We start from the raw sequence: 22519 nt of genomic DNA, 5'->3' as shown, positions 1-22519 counted from the left end.
TGGTTTATATACACCCTCAGGTGCTAGTTCATACACCCTCAAGTGTTGGTTCATACACCCTCAGGTTTGGTTTATCTACACCTTCAGGTGTGGGTTTATGTACACCGTCAGGTATTGGATCATATACCCTCAGGTGTTGGTTCATACACACCCTCAGGTGTTGGTTTATATACACCCTCAGGGGCTGGTTTATATACACCCTCGGGAGTTGGTTCATACACCATGTGTTGGTTTATATACACCCTCAGGTGTTGGTCCATAGACCCTCAAGTGTTGGTTCATATACCATCAGGTGTTGATTTATATACGCCCTCAAGAGTTGGTTCTTACACACTTTTAAGTGCTGGTTTACTAGGGGCCTCTTGAAGCGAATGTATCATCAAGGGGACCTCTTAGGTTAAGACCAGGGAAGAGTAAGAAAGTCACAGTGAAAACAGAATTTAACATGGAAAATGTATGATGATGTTTTGCACAAATTCCTGTGGTTAATGTCAGCCCGTTCTGAGGTTGTTTCTCTCCATTTCATTTTCTTTGGCGGTCATTCTCATATTGAATGTTTTCACTTTCAACATTTTTTGTGAGCTATAAAACAATCTATTGTTTTAAAAGCTCCTCTGATTTTTATACTGGCAATTATCGAGTCACGTATATTTTATTAGGTATCTTTTCGTTTTCAACAAATTTTTAATCATCATTTGATATACATCAAAGAATATTTATGTTCATTATTTTGTAGAGGAAATTCCAAGGATGAATGAATTAAAACCACTGAAAAAATTGTGTAATTGTCATTTAATGAGTTACTTTGGTACAATTACCTTAAACAAGCCTTAAACTATCAATTCAATTACCTAACTAATTATATAAAAAATGCCTCTAGCACGCCCTTGTCTATCGAGTCGCTGAGAAAAAAAATAGGATACAATCACGCTCTCATTCATCATGCACGTACACAAATGACGTCATTTCCGTTCAATAGTCTCTCTCGCACCAATTTCACACGTCACTGAGAAACGAAGATGCGTTCAGTTACCCTCTGCTGCTGACACGAAACAGCCAGCAAGGCTCTTGGTAGAAAGAACTTGAGCCATCGAAGTACACTGAACGAATCCAATGTCGTAGAGAAAAAAAAACACTTGGCAACAATGTATAAAAATGCAAAATTAACAAGAAAAATCGCAACAAGCGATATACAGTTATATATACATACATATGTACATATATATATATGTATATAGAATATTCGAATATCATTTGAATAACATACAATAAATAATCAATAAATAAGAATATAAATAGATCAAATAAATACGTATACGTGTAAATAAAAGTTGTGTATATCCCGAGATCCTGCAAATAAACGCAACAGTATGTGTATGCATTAAGGATCCTCCCTATTTTACAATAGTTAATTGTTCATTACGTTTTATTGAGAAGACTGTTGATGCAGTGTTCAATTGCATGTATCTTGCAGGATGTGTCGGAATATCTACTTCAATTACATCATGGGACCACATATACAATCCAAAAGGAAAAGCTTCTAAAAGCTCTACTATGCATAGAAGGAAAGAATTTTGTACCTACGAGGAATGTATATATTATCTACAGGCATGATATTATAAATAGGCAAAAGAAAAACTTTAGTTAGCATGCGCAGTGCCATCGTGAGCATACGTAATGCCATCGTGAACATGCGCATTGCTGTCGTGAGCATACGCAGTGCCATCGTGAACATGCGCAGTGCCGTCGTGAGCATACGCAGTGCCATCGTGAACATGCACAGGGGACCACAATGAGTCCACGACAGACAGTTCATTCTAAGCAAGTTGATATCATTCCAGTGTTCAAAGACAAATCTCGACGAGCTTTCATTGTAAACTCCATGCCGGAGTATTTTGTATCTGCCACGCCAAGTTCGTCATGCCAAAAGAATCAATATGCCGAGAGCCTTGACTGTTGGACGAGCTCTGGTTCCCAGGCGTACCAGTACTGCACCAAATTATGAAGCAAAGATTTTTCTGGTCTTTCTGGGTTCGTCCTATCTTTTGTCTCTTAGAATGGAGCTAGAAAGAAGCATGCATAACTAGTTCGTATATACGGGAAGCGGTTATTTACATTAGGGTATCAACAATGAGATTAAAATTAGGCAATTGATGAAGGGAATGATATTGACTGAACCTTCACCCGATGAAAAAAATTAAACAAAAGAATCCATTGCAGAGATTGAGGCCCGACAGAATGGCTCTAGGTGTTTGTTAGTAATCCTACTGTGTGTTAGTGAGTAATCATAGGTGTTAGGTGTTAGAACTGAAAGCGTCGCCGATTTCGTAGTGATTAGTGGCTTTTCTGTGCTTGTGTGTGTTAGACTAGAAGCTCGTAAGTGTTAGTGTGCACGGCAATGAAGGTTAGTTGGCATTATGTGACAGCAAGAAATGGCAGCGTTCTTTGCAGATGCAAGCAAGCGAAGCATTATTTGTTAGTAAGCATTTAGTTAATAAGCACGATTGCATGGCTAGTTAGGTGTTAGTAAAGCAAAAGGTAGAAGTGCAGGTGTAAGCATTATCAAGTGTTTTGACAAAGCATTTTTTGGCTTGACAAAACGCCGTGTTATTGAGACGTTTTGTCAGTGGTGTTTGTGCGTATTAATAAGCGTAAAAAAATTCTAATGAGCATTTCACTACATGCGTAGAGAACTATTTAGCAAAAGCGATGCAACAAAGTATAACTTGGATAAATTGCTGCGCTATAAGCATTCGAAGCGTTATTCATGCAGGCAAGTGTCAGAAAGCATTGCGTCTATTTGCAGATATGAGGCCAGGTATAGTTTGAAGTATCCTATTCAATTTTGATAAGCTGAACTTACTTTGATAAACTAGATATCTATCATTCTTTCTATACAAAGATGCACAAAAATCGATTCTAGATAACCATCATGATATTAAAAGCTTTATTGTAAGAAATTACTTTGAAAGGATTGATAAGGACATACAAATTCAATACCCTGATATAAATATAATACCAATTGAAGAAAAAAAAAGCTGAATTATCAAGCAAGGGTTAAATTTGAGTTAGTCTAAATATACTAATTCTCATAAAGTTTTTTGCTAAAGGTCAATTACTAGAAAGCATATCACATATTGTGCTATCATCATTGTTCCTATACTATCTACCTACGAGGTCCCAGTCAGTAATCTATTTGTTAATTTAGACTGAAGAAACAAATGTTGTGGAAGGTCATGTTTGAATGTAGATTATCAAAAGTGGGGTCTACTTGTAAACATACAGTAGACTTCTTGTAGACATAGACTTGCCATCCCCAGCCCCAGACATCACCAGCACCAATTGGATGGAGAGGAAAGCGTTGGCTTATTTACACTTGGAAGTTATCTTGACATTGAACAAATTTATCTCCCTGGTTGTGTTCCAGAAACTTTTTGAGGCTATCAGTGGGTTTATCTCCCTGGTTGTGTTCCAGAAACACTTGAGGCTATCTTCCACTGATATGTTTCAGTTCTTGGAAGCTGCTGTTAATTTGGCATGTGTTCCAAGAAGAGCATTTCAGAAACAAAGACAAATCTATTTTTTTCCCAAAAAGGAGAGAGAATTTTTGCTATCAATTGAACATGGATGCGTCCTCTTAAATTCTTGCAAGAATTCGTGCGTAACGAAAACCATCGCTTTTCTCCATCGCTAAGAAATAAAAAAAAATCCCAGATTACCATCACCAATCGCCTGTCAGTCTGCAAGTCAATAAAAAAACGTTTTTTTTTTTTTACGAGGAAACAATTGGGCTTAGATATACATAAAACGTAGACGTCATGAGTTATTTACTTTTTAAGTCCAACATTCTTCCCTTGACCTGTCCAGTATCACATTACGTCACGTCTTACAGTTGCTGTGGCTTAGTTATAAAGAATAATAAGAAAACAACACTTAATTCTATATATCATCGTACAAGAGTTCTTTTGAAGTACTCAAAGAAATAATGCCCTTGGTACTCTGTTTTCTATTTGTATATTTACCATTTTCATATTTTGTAGTGTCTATATTTGGAGATCATTCCATTCTAATGCCCGAAAATAGAAATGACTATCCACTTCGAATGTTTTTTTTTATTGAAGAGCGCCGTCAAAATATCTACTAAAAAATCCCTCATTCCATTTTATAAAAATGCTAAAAGAATCCCTCAAACTTGCTCTCCAGATTCGCCTGACCACCTGAAATGTTATTCTGGTGGTTTTTATATTCTATCCATGTTTTCCATCAGTTTCCATAATTCCTTAAAATCAATTAGTTCAAAAACTTCGTAAAGAACGGTTATATCTTGGGCACGAATGCTCCTAAACAGCAAGTAGTCAAGCCTCTATTTTTTCGCTGAACTATGAAAAGCCTCCTATCTTAGAAAATCCCCAAAAAGCTAAACGTTTAAAGACAATTCAGATTAATCATTTTTTTGCATCCCTCACACGATCTCCATCGGGTAAAGCGAATCCTGTCGGACATGCCCTGGACGATGGCGCCTTTCGGAAACTTGCTGAGATTGGTTTTGTAGCACCTGGACATCCACCAGGCTCTTTTCGTTCGCCACTCGCCTTCGGAAGGAGCCGAACACCGCTGGTCGAAAAGCGCCTGGTAGCACATTGGTGGCCGAGGCGGGAAAGCGTTAGATTCTTCTTGGGTATCCTGAATCGTAGAGTTTCCTGAGGGATTCGGTGGTTGTGGTTGGGCTCAGGGGTTCCTCGAGCTTGCTTCTGCGACGGCGGTGCCAGACAGCAGTCCATGCCACGATGATGACCAACTGGGCAATCAGGAAGACTGAGCAGGCCAAGACTAGACCCATCATGTTGATGCAGGTGCCAGAAACGTCTTCTTGCATCACCATTTCGTTGTCGTTCTTGGCCTGTAACGTTGAGTAGATGGGAGAAAAGAGATAGTCATGAGGTAAAACTTAAACTCACACACTGGACTATTTATATGACCGATTTATATCCAATAATCTTTTGCTGCACTGAAGCCAACTTACATTATTTTCATTGACTGAATCGAATTTGTTGATGGAGTTCTCTCGAGTTGGGGTTTGGCCACGTCCTCCTCGGAAGCCGAACTTATCGGAGATCTTGATGGACTGCACCACCAACAGCTCTTCTGGAATCTCGAGGTCAGCTTCTCTCTTCTTTCTGTAGTGCATCTCGTGGGAGGCAATATCAGCAGTGAGGGCATTCAGCATCGTTACCTGCCACACAATAGACTCTTCATTAGTTTCTACATGTCAGTTTAAGGATGATGATATTGTACATTTGGCTATTGTCCTTGTATATGCATAATTTTGAAGGAGATAGAATTTGGCCTTTATAGCCTATCGAACAGTTTCCATTTCTTTATAACATTAGTTCATGATTTTATATATCAAGTGTAAAGGCCTTGATGCATTTACAGTGTATTAATAAATTTGTTTACTCCATGAAGATTATAAAGACATGCATAATTTTGAAACCTCTTTGATAATATTAAAATCTTTGAGTGTATTCGAATTTTGGGAATGATTGTTTACCAAGTCTAGAGGAGTAAATATTATTTTTCAATTTCCAACTAATCACTTCAGTGGAAGTTTTAATTTGTTTAGCAGTAGGCTAGTTGATGTATTTAAAATGATATAACTGTGAAGTAATTTTGAATAGAATAATCACCTCCTGGTGGGGTTCCCCTGGAACAAAGCTAACAACGTAGTTGGGGTGGGAATGTTCGAGGATGAATGGAAGGGCCTCCCTCTTCTTGCGACCATAGCTTTCTGTCTGACGCATTTGCCCGCCGAAGTCCATGACGTCACAGATGACAGGCTCGCAGGTTGGCAAGCAAGGAGTTACCAAGGCCCTGAACTGAACAACGTTGCTGGTTGGGAATTTGAAGGCATCGAAAGTGGCACCCAAGACCTGGAAAAGAATTGAGGAAACGCTTTAAGTTTTCGCAAATGTTTTTCATCTGGTTATATCTTTGTATCAGATCAACACATAATCTTCTGACAGTAGAGGATAAGGAAGCTACCAGGCAAGGATATAGATATACGAAGCCTAGAATAATGAAAATAGTTTTGAGGTATCGGAAGTAGCTCCCAAGATCTTAAATGAATTGAGCGAACGTTTGAGTTTTTGCCAATTATTTTTATCTCTGGTTTTGAACTTTAGATCCACCCATCATCTTCTAGCAATAGTTTGATTGGGAAACAGGTAAAACAAAATAAATATGTAGAACATAAAGAGTAAAAATCTACCTTGCCAGTGTTGTCCACCTTCAGGAGAGGCCTCATGATGGACATCTCAGTGGGACATCCACGTCCATCCAGAAGAGTGATGTTGTTGGTGTTGCTTCCGTCCATGGCAATCAGGTCGCGAACGAAGATCTCGTAGGGAGAGTTCCTGTCGACGATCTCGAAGCGAAGCTGCAACATATCTCCTACAGAGGCGTCGTCAATTTCATCTCCATTGCGGTCGGTCACTCTCATGATCACATTTGGAGAGTCGACGGTGCTTCCCTCCTCGAGGGCTTTTCTGATTTCGCCATCGACAGTGAGGTCGACTCGGTTGCTGACGCTCTTGTTAGTCAAGTCGTACTGGCAGTGGACGCTCAATCCCAGGTCAGCGGAGGTGACGATCATGTCGTGGTGCTGGATGATGACGTCGTTGCTGTATCTGGAGGCTGAGTCTCTCTCGACTTCGCAGTCGATGTCGTTGTAGGACATGCGGAGTTCGAACTCGAGGGCCTCTTCGATGTCATTGACGCAGGTGTTGGGGGAGCCCTTGGCGTAGATCTTGCCGTTGAAGATCTTAGACGTCTTGATCTTGGCCACCATGTCTCCGGATCGGCACTCGATGGTGACGTTGTAGCAGGAGGAGAGTTCGTAGGTGGCTGAGCCGGGGATGTCGAGGTAGGGCTCTTCGATGTGGGTGAGGGTGGCAGCGGCGTGGTGGGACAGACGGCACACGTCATCTCCGGTGTCACCGTAGTCGAAGGAGTGGCATCTGATGAATGGCGTAAGAATTGGGTTTAGGAGATTATCAATTAAAATGGTTTGTGCGTCTTTATAGACTGATGTGACAGCAAAGATAGATAGATGAGGCTTTAAGGAACTCGTAATAAAAACTTAGAAAATGATAAGATAAAATAGAATTATTTTACGTTAGTGAGGGATACAATGATAAAAAGGGGAATTCAAGCACAATTACGAAAGCTAGATGAAAGGAAGGAAAAAGTGTTGATATTACTTGTTAATTTGATTAACCAGGGTATCGTCAAGCACGTGTAAATTAGACTCGTACACCTTAGATTGAATTTGATTTATCCTGTATGTTCAAATAGAACTGGGTAAACTATAAGTACCATTACATGCTCTCTCTCTCTCTCTCTCTCTCTCTCTCTCTCTCTCTCTCTCTCTCTCTCTCTCTCTCTCTCTCTCTCTCGTGTGCTAAACGTAATATGTTAAAAGTTTTAAATGAAATTTTCAAGTAAATTACCCTCTCTCTCTCTCTCTCTCTCTCTCTCTCTCTCTCTCTCTCTCTCTCTCTCTCTCTCTCTCTCTCTCTCTCTCTCTCTCGTGTGCTAAACGTAATATGTTAAAAGTTTTAAATGAAATTTTCTAGTAAATTACCCTCTCTCTCTCTCTCTCTCTCTCTCTCTCTCTCTCTCTCTCTCTCTCTCTCTCTCTCTCTCTCTCTCTCTCTCTCTCTCTCTCTCGTACCTGTAGGGAGCAGTGAGGCAAAGTCTCTTGCAATCCTCCAAGCTGTCGACATCCTGGAAGACGGAATCCACTGTCTTGAGAATGCGTCCTTCCATCTTCTGGAATTCGCACAGCCTGACGGGGTCGTCGACGCAGTTGTTCTCCAAGAAGTCGTTGTTGTCGGCTGCCCTGAAGGATCCGGTGCCTACTGCTGTGTGGCGGTCCATGTCAGAAATTCGGCAGTCGCCAGTGGCATTGTTGAAATTAGCGGACCTGTGGATAGGAGGGAAAAAGACCAACGTTATTATACTGCCCGTTATTACTGTTATTACTATTATTAATTGCTAAGCTTCAACCCTAATTGGAAAAGCAGATTGCTATAAGCCCAGGGGCTCCAACGGGGAAAATAGCCCAGTGGGGAAAGGAAGCAAGGAAAAATAAAGTATCTTAAGAAGAGTAACAACATCAAAATAAATATCTCCTATATAAACTATAAAATCTTTAACAAAACAAGTGGAGAACTAGCATAGAATAGTGTGCCCGAGTGTACCCTCAAGCAAGAGAACTCTAACCCAAGACAGTGGAAGACCATGGTACAAAGGCTATGGCACTACACAAGACTAGAGAACAATGGTTCGATTTTGGAGTGTCCTTCTCCTAGAAGAGCTGTTCTATGTTTGATGGAGAAACTCAAGTATTTTCCTTTATTTTCTTATTTATTATTCTACCTTTCTTTTGTTAATATTTTATCTAATTGGTAAATAAGTTAGGAAGACAAACTTTGTTATATATATATATATATATATATATATATATATATATATATATATATATATATATGTATATATATATATATATATATATATATATATATATATATATACAGTATATATATATATATATATATATATATATATATATGTATATATATATATATATATATATATATATATATATATATATATATATATAAATAAATCAAATGGAATACTCAATTGACACCGTTTTGAAAACTCCGTTGAGAAAAGAGACTAAGATTAGCGTAAGACAATTACTAAACGTTACATCTGGATCTAGCTGTCTTGCCTCCAAGAATAGCGGTCGTCTCTTAACCCGCTACGCTTAGCATGTCTGAAAGCATGTTAAATGTGGCACCTGTTCTCCTATCCCGCTAATCTATTTCAGTATTATATTTAGGGAAATGGAAATGGCATTAGGAATTGAAAATTGTGAAATTTTATTTCTTCATGAGGTTTTTTTTATGGTTGATTTCCTAAGATGTTTCAGAAATTTCGGGAAAATCGAAATGGGAGTTAAAAAATGTGAAATTTTATTTCCTCTACTGTTTTATGAATTTCAATGTTATATTTAGCGAAATTGAGATGGCATTGGGAATTAAGAAAAATGAAATTTTATTGCTTCTACTGTTTCATAAGCTTTTTATTACGGTCGATTTCCATACGATGTTTCAGAAATTTTGGGAAAATCGAAATGGGAATTTAAAAAGGATAAATTTTATTTCCTCTATTGTTTCATGAGTTTTTTTTTCATTATTGATTTCCATACGATGCTTCAGAAATATTGAGAAAATCGAAATGGGAATTAAGAAATACGAAGTCTTATGTCCTCTATTGTTTCATGAGCTATTTTCATGATTAAATTCCATACGTTTCTGAAATTTGTGGAATAATGGATTCTGACGATTGAAGCTGGTTATGTAATACGTCCTATGATAGTACATACTAGGCCATGATAAATTAAGTCTTTAAAATATATTCTATATTAATAGATAGATTCAAACTGTGATGAATGAAGTTGCCAAAATGTGTACGGAGTCTAATAATAATAATAATAATAATAATAATAATAATAATAATAATAATAATAATAATAATAATAATAATAACAGTAAAGAGAGAATTGAACCAAAAAATCAGTTAGCGTTATTTAAATGCAGTACAGTCTGATAGCATCCAATTCTGTATTATTTATCTATGTCCTTTAATGATCGGCATAAATAGCTTGTATATAACTGACACAATCTCGTTTACGTGATCGGGAAACTTCACATATCTGAATACAAAATCTCAAACGGAAGAGTTCTTTAAACTTCCATTAAGTTGGCTTTCTTCGTTAGACAAAGGCAAGGATAAGAAAAACACGGAAAAAGGGCGAGGACCTTTAGAACGCGCGTTGGCCATACTATTTACCCACCAAAAAGGCCGTGAAATTGTTTGCCATTACGTCACTGACTTGACATTAGGACTTTTTTTCTTGTCTGTGAATGAGTTCATCGGGGGAGTTCAAGGAATCTTCGTGAATGCAAAAAACTGGCTATTTATAAAAAGAACGTTTTTTCATTAGCTATCGCTCATTATAGGGAACCCTACAGGCTTCCAGTAGATAAATACTTCACCCTATTGGACGTTATTCTTTGGGAAAAAACTAACATTTTGGATGTGAGTTTAGAATGGCTATTATAAGAAAAACGTTTTTCATTTACTATCGCTCATTATAGGGAACCCTACAGGCTTCCAGTAGGTAGACACTTCACCCTATTGGACGTTATTCTATGGGAAAAAACTAACATTTTGGATGGGAGATTAAACAGGAGAATTCTTCCTACCGAGTTCATTCTCCCTCTGCAAATGAGGCTCTGATTGACTTTTAGAGAGGGCCTGTTCTGTCCAAACATGATTTCCTTTGATGAGATAAACAAGCAGAATGATGTTACAGACGTTAAATTGGCCCGTTTCTATGGTTTTACATCCCCTCTCCCCATACAAAATTTGTGCACAGTCATCAACGTTCAATGTTGAAAAGATGCAATGAGTCGCAAGATTTTTTTCTTATCCATACAAGAATGAGATCCAATCTAGTTTGTTCAGGTGTCAAGACATTCTACCATAAAACCATCGTGATTAGAAGGGTTGTCTGTCCCTTTGGTCATTGACTGAAGAATCTTGAAGATGCATTTGAAAGGAATCCAATTTAGTTTCTTCGAGTGTCAAGACCTATCGCCGTGACACGTCGTTACGGGACGAATTGACCCTTTAGTCAAGTGAAAATCCATTTGGATACGATTGGAAGGATGTTGTTGATGTCACCTAGAGAAATGACATGTCAGTCTGCCATTTTGATTAAATACAAACTCAATGAAATGCAATTTGGAATCTAATTCAACTGTAATCAGAATTAGATAATTTGATCCCTGCTGTGGAGATCAATCAGGACAAAAACGTGAAGCCTTTAGAATTTTATATCCAAATGGAAAATATTTTATATATCTTATTTATGTGTTTTTAACTTACATAGACTATTTGAATTAATTATTTGAACAGCTTAAGTCACAGATCATAAAATGTAGTAACCTAGCCTTACTTCCAAGTGACCAAAATTTTATATCCAAATGGAAAATATTTTATATATCTTATTTATGTGTTTTTAACTTACATAGACTTTGAATTAATTATTTGAACAGCTTAATTCAGACCATAAAATGTAAAAATCTAGCCGTACTTCCAAGTGACAAATTGAATCACACGAGAAAAGTTCACGTAAACCTTTATTAAGCTGATTTATAACACTAGTTATAGCAAAATCACGTTCTGAATGAAAGTGTATTAATTACTCAAAGGATAGCCAGTTCCTTGTGATGCGCAGTGTCTATCTAAGGCAAGTGAACCCCTGCCGGTCCATACTGGGCTCCACAAGGCACTAGAAGAATTGGAAGACCCAGGTCTACATGGCTGTGGATTATGAAGCGCGAAGTAGGGGGTGATGAATGGAGAAGTATTGATTTAAAAGCTGAAGATAGAGACGACTGGGGAAATCTAACCAAGGCCCTTTGCGTCAATAGGCATAGGAAATGATGATGAACCTACATATCTAATTATTGTTTTAAGGAAATTTAGACATCAGGAGAATTTTTTTGATCTATATAACTGTTGATGAACTGTTCCTAGAATTTTAATTTTACCTTTTTAAATCTTTAAAAGATAAATTGTTTCTTCGGGAGAGATGAACAAAGATTTACTGAAACCAACAATGAGCATTGGGTGGTGCAATTGGCTGAGGTTTTGAGACCCAAGTGTCAGTCGAGTAAGATTTAGTAACGTCAAATCATTTGCTGGGAAAGAAGTTTTCATAAGCACTTTCAATTGCTCTATAAAATTATTTTTCCAATTCTTAATTTAAAATTCTTTAAAATTGATATGGAACAAATATGAATAGGAAAAAAAGAAGGACAATATTACAAATGAAATAGATAAAGTAACCATCATAAAAATATTCAGGACTAAACAACAATAGTGGCTATGAATAACAAAAGATAATGAGATCTGGTTCTAAAAATTAATATTGCAAGGCATCATTATTAGTAACAAACAATGCATGGGAATTATAAAAGTAATAACACACAACTCCTCTATGGCTGCAGCTCTCAAATTTTGAAAACATCCTTTCAAAAGAAATTTAATTTCAAGTTAATATCTGGCGTTCCACATTTACACCTGGGTGCTGAATTGACCTCTGGCCCCCAGTGCCGGGCCATATGGCCCAAATTCCTGAATCCAAATCCAAGTTGTTAGCTGGACAATAACGAGGCAGACAGAAAAGAATAGAGTCGAGACGACCTTTGGGGAACTCTTGGCCCCATACCGCTCTTCAGAGTCATCAAAGGTTTGCGGTGGGGCGCGCAATCTCGTGACCTTTGACACGACACCTTTAACGAACAGTTATGAACCAAGGATTTATGACCAAACAGTGGGAAAGACAAAAGGCCGTTGTTTCCCCTCTACGGTTTCTTCTTCTTCTTTTTTTTTTTTTTATGACTAGCAAACATGGTCTTCTTTCGGTTCTTTGCAAAGCCGTTTTTCAATCCCCGACTCTCGAAGCAACAAGCTCCCTTTTGATTATGAAGATAACCCTATTTCTTTACCAAAGGGCTGATATATTTAAGCATTTGTTTACTGATATGCTTAAGTATTCGATCATTATTACAAAAGAGTGTTATCTAGCGTCAGGTTAGGGGATTCGTGGCTTTGTGTGTGTGGATTGCCACACGAGAATAGTTTACAAGAATATAATTTTATTCCATTTCATTACCAGCTCCGCTTTCAGCCCAATATTTGCTGGCACGTTTATAATTACCCAATTTCCTCTTACGTTATTCGAATATGCGTATTTAGAATATCTTAGAATAGAAGTAGAATATGCCATACGACCGCATACGCCAATCATACATCATGGTAACGCTAAAGATAACCTTATACTAAAGCGTAAAACAACACAAAAATGCCAAACTACCTTTATTCACTCGCGTGTGTGAGGGAGCCACGCGCATTCGCAATTAACTATACAAGTTCAGAGATCAGTAACTGTTCTAAACCATGAAGAGAGAGAGAGAGAGAGAGAGAGAGAGAGAGAGAGAGAGAGAGAGAGAGAGAGAGAGAGATTCTCCACGGTGGTTCATGTGGGTCTTGAGAGAGAAAGAGAGAGAGAGAGAGATTCTCCACGGTGGTTCATGTGGGTCTTACGTCGTTCGGCCATGACTCCTAAATCTAATGACAACGAAAATTACGATTTACGGTAAAAAAAAGGGTAACAGAGAATGGCAAGGGAGTGGTTAATGTAACAATGGGAGTGCATAACTACATACGTTGTCGTTGTTTTATACAACACCCCTTTTGCCTAGGTGCCCTGGTGATTGCCAGACTGGGGTTCGAGTCCGGCTCAGACTCGTTAGTTCCTTTGGTCGCTGCAACCTCGCCATCCTTGTGAGCTAAGGGTAGTGGGTTTGGTGAGCCTATCTGCTGAGTCATGAACAGCCATTGCCTGTCCCGCCTTTGTCCTAGCTTGTGTGGAGATGTGGCTTAGGCGCTGATCATATGTAATATGGTCAGTCTCCAGGGCATTGTCCTGTTTGATAGGGCAGTGTCACTGTCCCTTGCCTCTGCCATTCATGAGGGGCCTTTAAACCTTTAAGGACCATGAAAATTATGATTTACGGTAAAAAAAGGGTAACATGGAATAGGAAGGGAGTGGTTAACTTAACAATGGGAGTACATAAGTACATTATGTTACCGCTGTTTTGTACAACACCCTTTTTGCCTATTCAAGTGGCTCTTCTTCGCCAGTGACTCCACCTGCCCATTCACCCCCCTCCCCACCTTATCCACTTCCCATTTCCCCTCCCTATCCAGCAACGGGGGAAAATGACTATTTACGGAAGGTCATAACGGCTTGTTTTTGGCGTTGGTTTGACATTAGGCGTCATAGGGGCGAGAATACACACTGACACACAAATTGACAGAACGTGCTTCCTGTTGATCTTTTTGTTTCCTTGTTTCTCACGTTCTTCTCGATCTGCGTCGATCTTCTCTTCGTTCATTGGTTAATTAAAATGGTCTCGATTTGAACGTGTTATATTGAAGTTGATCGGATTTCCTATATTATTGAAATTATAAGGTTGTATACTCGGGTGTGGAATAGGTTTAGACATTTGTATTAATTAAGATGGTTTCAATTTGAACGTGTTATATGGAAGTTGATCTGATTTCCTATTTTGAATTATTGAAATTGTAAGCTTGTATACTCGGTTATGGAATAGGTTTAGACATTTGTATTGATTAAAATGGTTGCAATTTGAACGTGTTATATTTAAGTTGATCTGATTTCATATTTTGAATTATTAAACTAGCTTGTATACTTGGCTATGGAATAGGTTTAGACATTTGTATTAATTAAAATAGTTTCAAGTTGAACGTGTTATATTGAGTTGATCTGACTTCCTATTTTGAATTATTGAAATTATAAGCTTGTATACTTGGGTATGGAATAGATTTAGACATTAGTTTTAATTAAAATGGGTTCAATTTGAACGTGTTATACAGAAGTTAATCTGATTTCCTAGTTGGAACAATTTAATTTATAAACTTGTATACTCTGGTATGGAATAGATTTAGACATTTGTATTAACTTTATTATTAGCCCCTGTGATACCTCTATCTACTATTTGTGTCATATCAAAGGTAAAACTCTATCAGAAATCAAATTCGGGTAAAGTATAAATCTCCATCTTCTGTCATAATCAAAAGTCGAAAAACCCATGTATTGGTTTTAAAAGTTAACGTGTATACTCGGGTACGGAATATGTTGAAACAGTTTTATTAACTATATTATTAGCCTCTGTGATACCTCTGTTACTTCTGTGTGTGCGATTTTAAATGCCAAACTGCATCGGTGACCAAATTAAATGTAGGTTTAAAAACTGCATCCAGCCATAAACTCAAGTTGAGATACCTATCCATTTGTTTTGAACGGTTACAAGACTTCAAAAAGGGTAAAAATCACTACAAAATTTGCTCACACAGACTCTATTACGTTTACAAAGCTTCCAGAAGGCTAAATTCATTGGTGTAACCTGATTGTTACAAGTAACTCTTAGTAGTTTTGCTATTGTTAATGTAGTCATAGGATAAAACTTCATTCCAAGAAAAAAGTTGTAATTTCATTTTGTGTGCCCTGACTGTACTTCAACTGTTGGTCAGAATGGATAAAACGAATCCCTCACTCCTTGTATTTTTCTATTGTTAATGTAGTCATAGGATAAAGCTTCATTCCAAGAAAAAAGTTGTAATTTCATTTTGTGTGTCCTGACTGTACTTCAATTGCTGTATGTTGGTCGGAATAGATATAACGAATCCCTATAATCTATACTTATATAGAAACAAATGTGGAATTGATAAATAAAATGACCATCCAAATCCAACTTAACAATTGACCTTGAAGGAAGATCACGGTGGTCATTGAATTCAGCAAAAACACAGAGTTTTTGAATACCACTTTTTCCTTCGGTCTCAGTGACGTGACCTAACGAAATACGTCCAGGTGTGCATTATATCTCATGGCACTCTGGGAATAAAAGATGTTTAAATTCAACATTCAGTTGCACCATGGGAACAAGACGGAAAAAACATCCTCGGTATGTCACGAGTGCAAATTCTCTACATTTTACCAACATTCTTTTTATTGTTCGGTGCGAAACTCGATTTGGCGAAAATTGCGTGCGGCCAATGAATGTGGACTCTTAAATTGTTTTAACATTTTGATAACAGTCGAAGGCTCGGTTGAGACATGCGCAGACGGTCAAATACACGAGCGCACGCGCATGCGCGTCCTGAGGTGACATCAACTGTGTGTTTGTGTGTGGGAAAGAATGTCCCGTTTTTCCCGGCCATCACAGACCGAACTTTTTTTTTTTTTTTTGTATAGTGGGAACATTTCACTGGAGACTAAACATAGTTCAGTCTTCTACTTTTTTATCTACGTCTGCATTTCCTCTGCTTTCCTCCTGTTATTCTTTTATTTTCTTCTTTCTTTTTCGTCTTCCTTTCTCAGCCAGTCTTCCGTTATGCTGACACCAAGGTCTATAGACCCTGGATGATACTTTCTTCAGATTTTGATCTTTCTTCAGGACGAACTAAATTTATACTTTATCAGATAATGTTCAGACACGGACAGCATATATATATATATATATATATATATATATATATATATATATATATATATATATGTGTGTGTGTGTGTGTGTGTTTACATAGATGTTTGCTTTTGTACGTATGTAAAACACGTCATTCACCCCTGTATTCATCCTGTTATGGCTGTATCAAGGATGAGATACAGATTCTTTTTCTAAAAAAATCGAATTCCCATTTATTGTTTTTGCAAATTTTTTTGGAGGGGAAAAGAACCCATTGAAAATTACGAACTAAAGTTAGAAGGAAAATAGCTTTTAAATACTCTACCAGATAAACAGTAATTTTTTGTTTGTATTCCGTTAATAAATTAAGTTTTGATTTTATCAAATACCTGATGAGATAGTTGGAGTAGATTAGTATATTCGGCTTCAGTTTTATTAGACTAAAATAAACATGAGTTTTCTAAACGTGGGTGGCTGGGTTTAGAATCTATAAATGATTTCTTTCAAATCTGTTCCAACAAACAGGAAATTCATCTCCACCAAAAGAATAAATCCAGTGAGAAAAAACATCGCTATAATTCTCCCCACTAAAATCCCGTAAAAAAAAGTCGACTTGAAACCAAACCAGTAATTGAGAAAAAAGAAAAATCAAATAAATCCACCATAATGAGTCGAAGATAACTATCTAAAATTTTGCCGATTCATCAAAACTCCTTTCAATTCTCTCCAGAATTTTCATCCACGCGATTCTCCTTCGAGGGAAAAAAAACGGAAACGTATTGCGGACGGAAAAGTAACGGGAAACTCGAATGATTGGGTTGTTGCGCTATTAGCGAGTTTGCGGAAACAGCCTGGTAGGTCGAGTGGCGCTGTTGCTGCTTCTACAGGAAGTTGAGCGCCATCTATCCGTGAAAATAAGAGGGAGGGAGGGGAGTTGGAACTGTTTGGAGTAGGAAAGTGAAGTGTGTGGGTTGAGAGAGAGAGAGAGAGAGAGAGAGAGAGAGAGAGAGAGAGAGAGAGAGAGAGAGAGAATAGTAGTACTTGCTTCGTTGCTAGTTTTCTAGAATCGAGAGAGAGAGAGAGAGAGAGAGAGAGAGAGAGAGAGAGAGAGAGAGAGAGAGAGAGAGAGAGAGAGAGTGAATAATAGTACCTACTTCGTTCTTGATTATCTTAAATCACATAGAGAGAGAGAGAGAGAGAGAGAGAGAGAGAGAGAGAGAGAGAGAGAGAGAGAGAGAGAGAGAGAGAATAATAGTACCTACTTCGTTCTTGATTATCTTAAATCACATGAGAGAGAGAGAGAGAGAGAGAGAGAGAGAGAGAGAGAGAGAGAGAGAGAGAGAGAGAGAGAGAGAGAGAGAGAGAATAATAGTACTTGCTTCGTTCTTGATTATCTTAAATCACATATCAGAGAGAGAGAGAGAGAGAGAGAGAGAGAGAGAGAGAGAGAGAGAGAGAGAGAGAGAGAGAGAGAGAGAGAGAGAGAATGGGGTGGGGAGTAATGTTGACATGGTTACAGCAAACGCTTTTTCACAAAGACTCCTATTGTTGCTCTGGCCAGCTGATGAGTTACGCTGACCCCAGAGAGAGAGAGAGAGAGAGAGAGAGAGAGAGAGAGAGAGAGAGAGAGAGAGAGAGAGAGATATGGTCACTCATTAGCTATTTGGTTTTGAATTTGTTTCCATTAATACATTTCACTGAAAGAATTCAAAAGTGATTTAGTACAGCAAAAAAAAAAAAAAAAAAAAATACCCGAAGTTAAGTACGATTTCTCAGTAAATTTCCAAAATAATTTTAATTATTCTTCATGTATTCCTCATGTAACCTCAAATATTCTGAGTAGGCGCTAAAGTAATGCGATAGTATTTCATGAAATCAATTTGGAAATCGCATAAATTATTTGAAGAAATGTGATAAAAATGATTGAAGACTTCATAAAATTCTAGTTACTTTTCGAATAATTTCTTCTCTTATTCCAGTGATATCACACAAATTAATCTTTAAAAATTCTTTCAATTTTCCTCGATGACCCAATAAAACGCATATATTTTATTTCTTCAAAGTCGTAAAAGAATCATTTCATGTACTTGAAATGTAAACATTACAAACTATACGCCTGTTCTGAAATTCATATACTTTTTTATCATAATCTCTTCGTCAAGTCGTCTAATATATCTTCAAGTCTTCCTTATCTTGTTAAGATAATTCGAGCCCTTGTATGAGTGTGGTCTGGTATATCTGCTCACAATGCTATTTCCGCAAGTGTGGCCTCATCCCGTTTGGAATTTTACCCCATGACAGTGTATTAAGGCCCTGAGGAGGTTACCTTCGTAGGAATTAGCTGTTTTTACTAGCAGGACCCAGTTTCATACCTAGCAAAAACTACTCTCTCTTAAATGGGACGTTTTGGCAGTGTCAATAAACCTTGTCTCTTGTGTCTCTAGATTATGAGCACCTTTTCAGTTAGTCAGTCAGTTGCCCCTTTTCATCCAAGAAATATTGATGTAACTTTTCTTTAGATTGGCAGTAACTTATAAGCACAATTTAAATCCGAACAGGCTGACATAAGTCTTTTTATAGTTATACAGCATATGAATTGTCTGTTTTAATGTTTTTTAAAATATTTCATTTAAATTTTTCATTAGTTCTTAAATCGTTTATTTATTTCCTTGTTTCCTTTCTTCACTGGGGTATTTTTCCCTGTTGAAGCCCTTGGGCTTATAGCATCTTGCTTTTCCAACTAGAGTTGTAGCTTGGCTAGTAATAATAATAATAATAATGATAATAATAATAATAAAGTGTCATTTTCATTTTAGTAGAGTAAAGGTCTAATATCAATTGAGAAAGTCAAAGGATTGCTCTCATTTCTGAAGGTCAACAAATTCGTTTATTTCTAATAGGCCAAGAGATACATTTCAATTCCAAGGGGTGAAAGGATCACTTCAATCACATCAGATCAAATTTCACTTGTTTTTATAAATGAAAAGTTCAATTTCTGTCGATGGAAAAAATGAATTCCAGTTACTGAGAACAATTTCAACTACTGATGTTCTAAATAGTACCTAAATTCAAGTAGACGCGAGATTTTTTAATTCCAGAATGCTAAAAGATTTCAGTCATGAAATACTAAGACACGTTCTATCATAAGCAATGAAATATCAAATCTACCCTCTTTGGATATCTACATTAAAATTCGAAGACAAGTACCAGCTACCCACTCTTACCCCTGAGTAACTGTATGATTTGATATCTTACGATACCATGACACGTCTCAAATCAGACCTTTTTTTATGATTTTTTTTACCTTGAAGAACCCTAACAACCAATTAACCTGAAGAAAATCGCTTCCAGACGAGGTGCAAACGTTAGTCTCGAGTCGCAAATTAATGTCGCAAAGAAGTCAAGTGACATTCGGGTACAAGTAAAGATTCCAATTAAGATTAGAGCTACAAACATACGTGTCTACCCTCTGGCAAGGACTCGAAGGCTGTCTTCTGCTTTCTTACCTGCTCCCCAAGCTCTCCGGAGCTAGTTGGTAATCGTGTTTTTATACTTAAGTGAATGCCTTGGATGCGTAAACGATCGGATAGAAAGGTGGAGAATGTCTATAAACAATCTTCTTGATTCTTAACAAGAGTGGTCACAAAAATAAAAAATTGTGATGATGAAGCTTCTCAAATTTAGTCTTGATTATATTGCCTTATATGCATCTTTATTTACAGGAAAATCAAGTGTATTACTTTACCTTAGGGAATAGTAAAAATGTATGGTAATAATTTTCTGTACAAAAAGGTTTCAGTTTATATGGATCAGAGTTTTTGGTGAAAACATTTATGCATCATCTGACAGTAAAAGCTAAGTGACCCTAATTTTTGGAACCGACGAGTGTTTAATAATCATACACATGACATTATAGTTTAAAGACTAGAGTAAGGTCATTGCGATGAAAATAGAAGAAATCTCTCTGAAGGAATGCTAGGTAAGCTCGACTTTTCCCATAAAAAGTATACAAAACTATGACGAAATTTAAGAGAATTTTTTACATATTTAGAAGCTTACAAAGGAAAACCATTCAAGATAGATTCTATTTTAGGGAAACTAATTTTTGTTCAGAGTATCTTTAAATAAAGAAAATTTCCTAAAACTCCAGTAACCTTGGGAAGTAAAATAACATTTAGACAGATCGATAAATTAGAAAATAGACAACCTACCTTCAGGGAAACTCATTTTTGTTCAGAGTACCTTTAAAGAAAATTTCTTAAAAATCCAATAACCTTATAAAGTAAAATAACTTTTAGATAGATCGATAGATTAGAAAATAGACAACCGTACCTGCAGGGGAACTCGCTTTCGCCCAAACACAGTTGCTGGCATTCCTCCCGGTTGGACACCCTCCTCCTCTTCTTGGTGAAGCCGCTCAGTTCGAATCCCATGACGCGCTCGAAGCTCCAAGCGCGGTCGCAAGGGGGCGCATTCCTGAGGCAGTTCTTCTGAACGTACAGCGTGAAGACCGGAAACTGGGAAGATGTCAGTGCGCCTGGAGGGGGAAAAAAGAACAAGAGGCGTATTAGTTCTTTGTTATTTTTCTTTATTCAGTCATTTCTTTCTCTGCAGTTGACTGTTTGCCTTGCAAGGATAATGATCCCGAGAGGGATGTGGAAGAGCAATTTCTAGGTGATTTGGAACAGGGGGATTGTTTATGATACCATTATTACCGGGGAAGTTGGCTATTATGAAAGGCTTCAGGCAATAACGCAAGGTCTCTTAAGATCTTTAATCTTAATGCTTATAAAATTACGCTGTTGTCAGACTCTCGTTTTATCTGAGCTCGACAGATTGAAAGATTTTTATCTTGGGGTAAAATGGGATTTGCTTCATATTTGTCTGTGACTGGAGTTTCGTGTTTCAATATAAAGGATGGACTGAATGTCACATAATCTTAACATCTGTGATTGCTTTAGAGTCATTATTGCAACATATATTTAATAGTAATTTTATTTTTTGTTGTATTTAATGTTTATTGCAACCCTCACCCACTCTCTCTAATTTTATCTATATATACACATTATATATATATATATATATATATGTATATATATATACATTTACATATATATATATACATATATATATGTATATATATATACATTTACATATATATATACATATATATATATGTATATATATATATACATTTACATATATATATACATATATATATATATATATATATATATATATATATATATATATGTATGTATATATAATGTATATATACATATATATATATATATATATATATATATATATATATATATATATATATATATATTTATACACATATATGTTTATTTATTTGTTTATTTATTTATTTATAATACACCATCCATATTAGATACACAACCAAATACCTTTGGCAGAAATTTAACTGAAGCTTATATATTTTACACTTTTTAATTATTGAAAATTACAATTACATAAGGATATCCGTCAAGTGAAATGCTTTTGGTTATATAGCTTATCAGCAATCCTAGTATTGGCACACATTTTTTTTTTACAAACTTATTAATTATAGTTATTGAATTCGCATAGACTGACATAAGATTCCTTTCTAAAAAGCATTCAAATCTAATCAGCTTCGCTACATATTTTTACGTAGATATGTATCTATAGAGCATTGAAATCTTCGTGCAACTGCCGATATTTATATTCTATGGCATGCATTTTACCAGTGTTTGGTATATAAAAAAGTTTAATGAGATCTAAATAAAACCGAGTTATCCTATTTTATTCATATTTGAAATTTTATTGTTTGTAAATCAAATTCGCCAGTTTTTAATTTTCAACCCAGTCTGTCCTCGTTCCCTTTCGTGCACAATTCAAATCGAACATTAGAGACAATTGTTATTTCCCAAAATACAAAATTTGCCGAAATAGAATTACCTAAGATTTCAATGTTATGATCCGTAAACGCGCTTCGAAGGATCAAACGCGAAAAGAAATCCTCATAAATTAACATATTATTAGCAACCGGAAACATCCTAAACCGCTTCGTGTAATCCTCATGTAATTTGTAATCTTAAAATTACGAATAACGGAAAACCTCTATCTTGGAAAGAGAGTTTCCCCCGCCGTCTGGTTACAGGATTTCAAGAGAACCGATGGAAAATGACGTTTTAGGAATAATTATCATCACCTCTCGCTTGTGGAACGGGACACCTCGTCTCTAACAACCGAAAATGGAAGATTATGTATAAAGGTCAGCTGTGAATTTTAACCTCCTTGTTGTAGCGCAAGGGAAAGTCGACTCTCTCTCACCTGTC

At 36.7% G+C, this 22519-nt stretch overlaps 1 protein-coding gene across 1 annotated transcript in view; it reads right to left on the bottom strand.

The window, feature by feature from the left end:
* Positions 1-802: 802 nt before the first annotated feature.
* Positions 803-22519, bottom strand: part of LOC137615426 (uncharacterized) — a 48703-nt gene continuing 26986 nt past the window's right edge. Inside the window, exons 4-9 of the mRNA XM_068345295.1 lie at positions 20529-20733; positions 7733-7984; positions 6269-7016; positions 5688-5930; positions 5024-5233; positions 803-4900 (exon numbers count right to left, since the gene is read on the bottom strand). Coding sequence (XP_068201396.1) covers positions 4664-4900; positions 5024-5233; positions 5688-5930; positions 6269-7016; positions 7733-7984; positions 20529-20733 — 1895 coding nt within the window. The 3' untranslated portion in view covers positions 803-4663. The remainder of the gene's footprint in view (positions 4901-5023; positions 5234-5687; positions 5931-6268; positions 7017-7732; positions 7985-20528; positions 20734-22519) is intronic.

This window comes from Palaemon carinicauda, chromosome 21 (genome assembly GCF_036898095.1).
Source record: "Palaemon carinicauda isolate YSFRI2023 chromosome 21, ASM3689809v2, whole genome shotgun sequence".
In the NCBI taxonomy this organism is placed as follows: domain Eukaryota; kingdom Metazoa; phylum Arthropoda; class Malacostraca; order Decapoda; family Palaemonidae; genus Palaemon; species Palaemon carinicauda.
The sequence above is the reverse complement of the archived record's forward strand: the minus strand, read 5'-3'. Positions and strand labels throughout refer to the sequence as shown.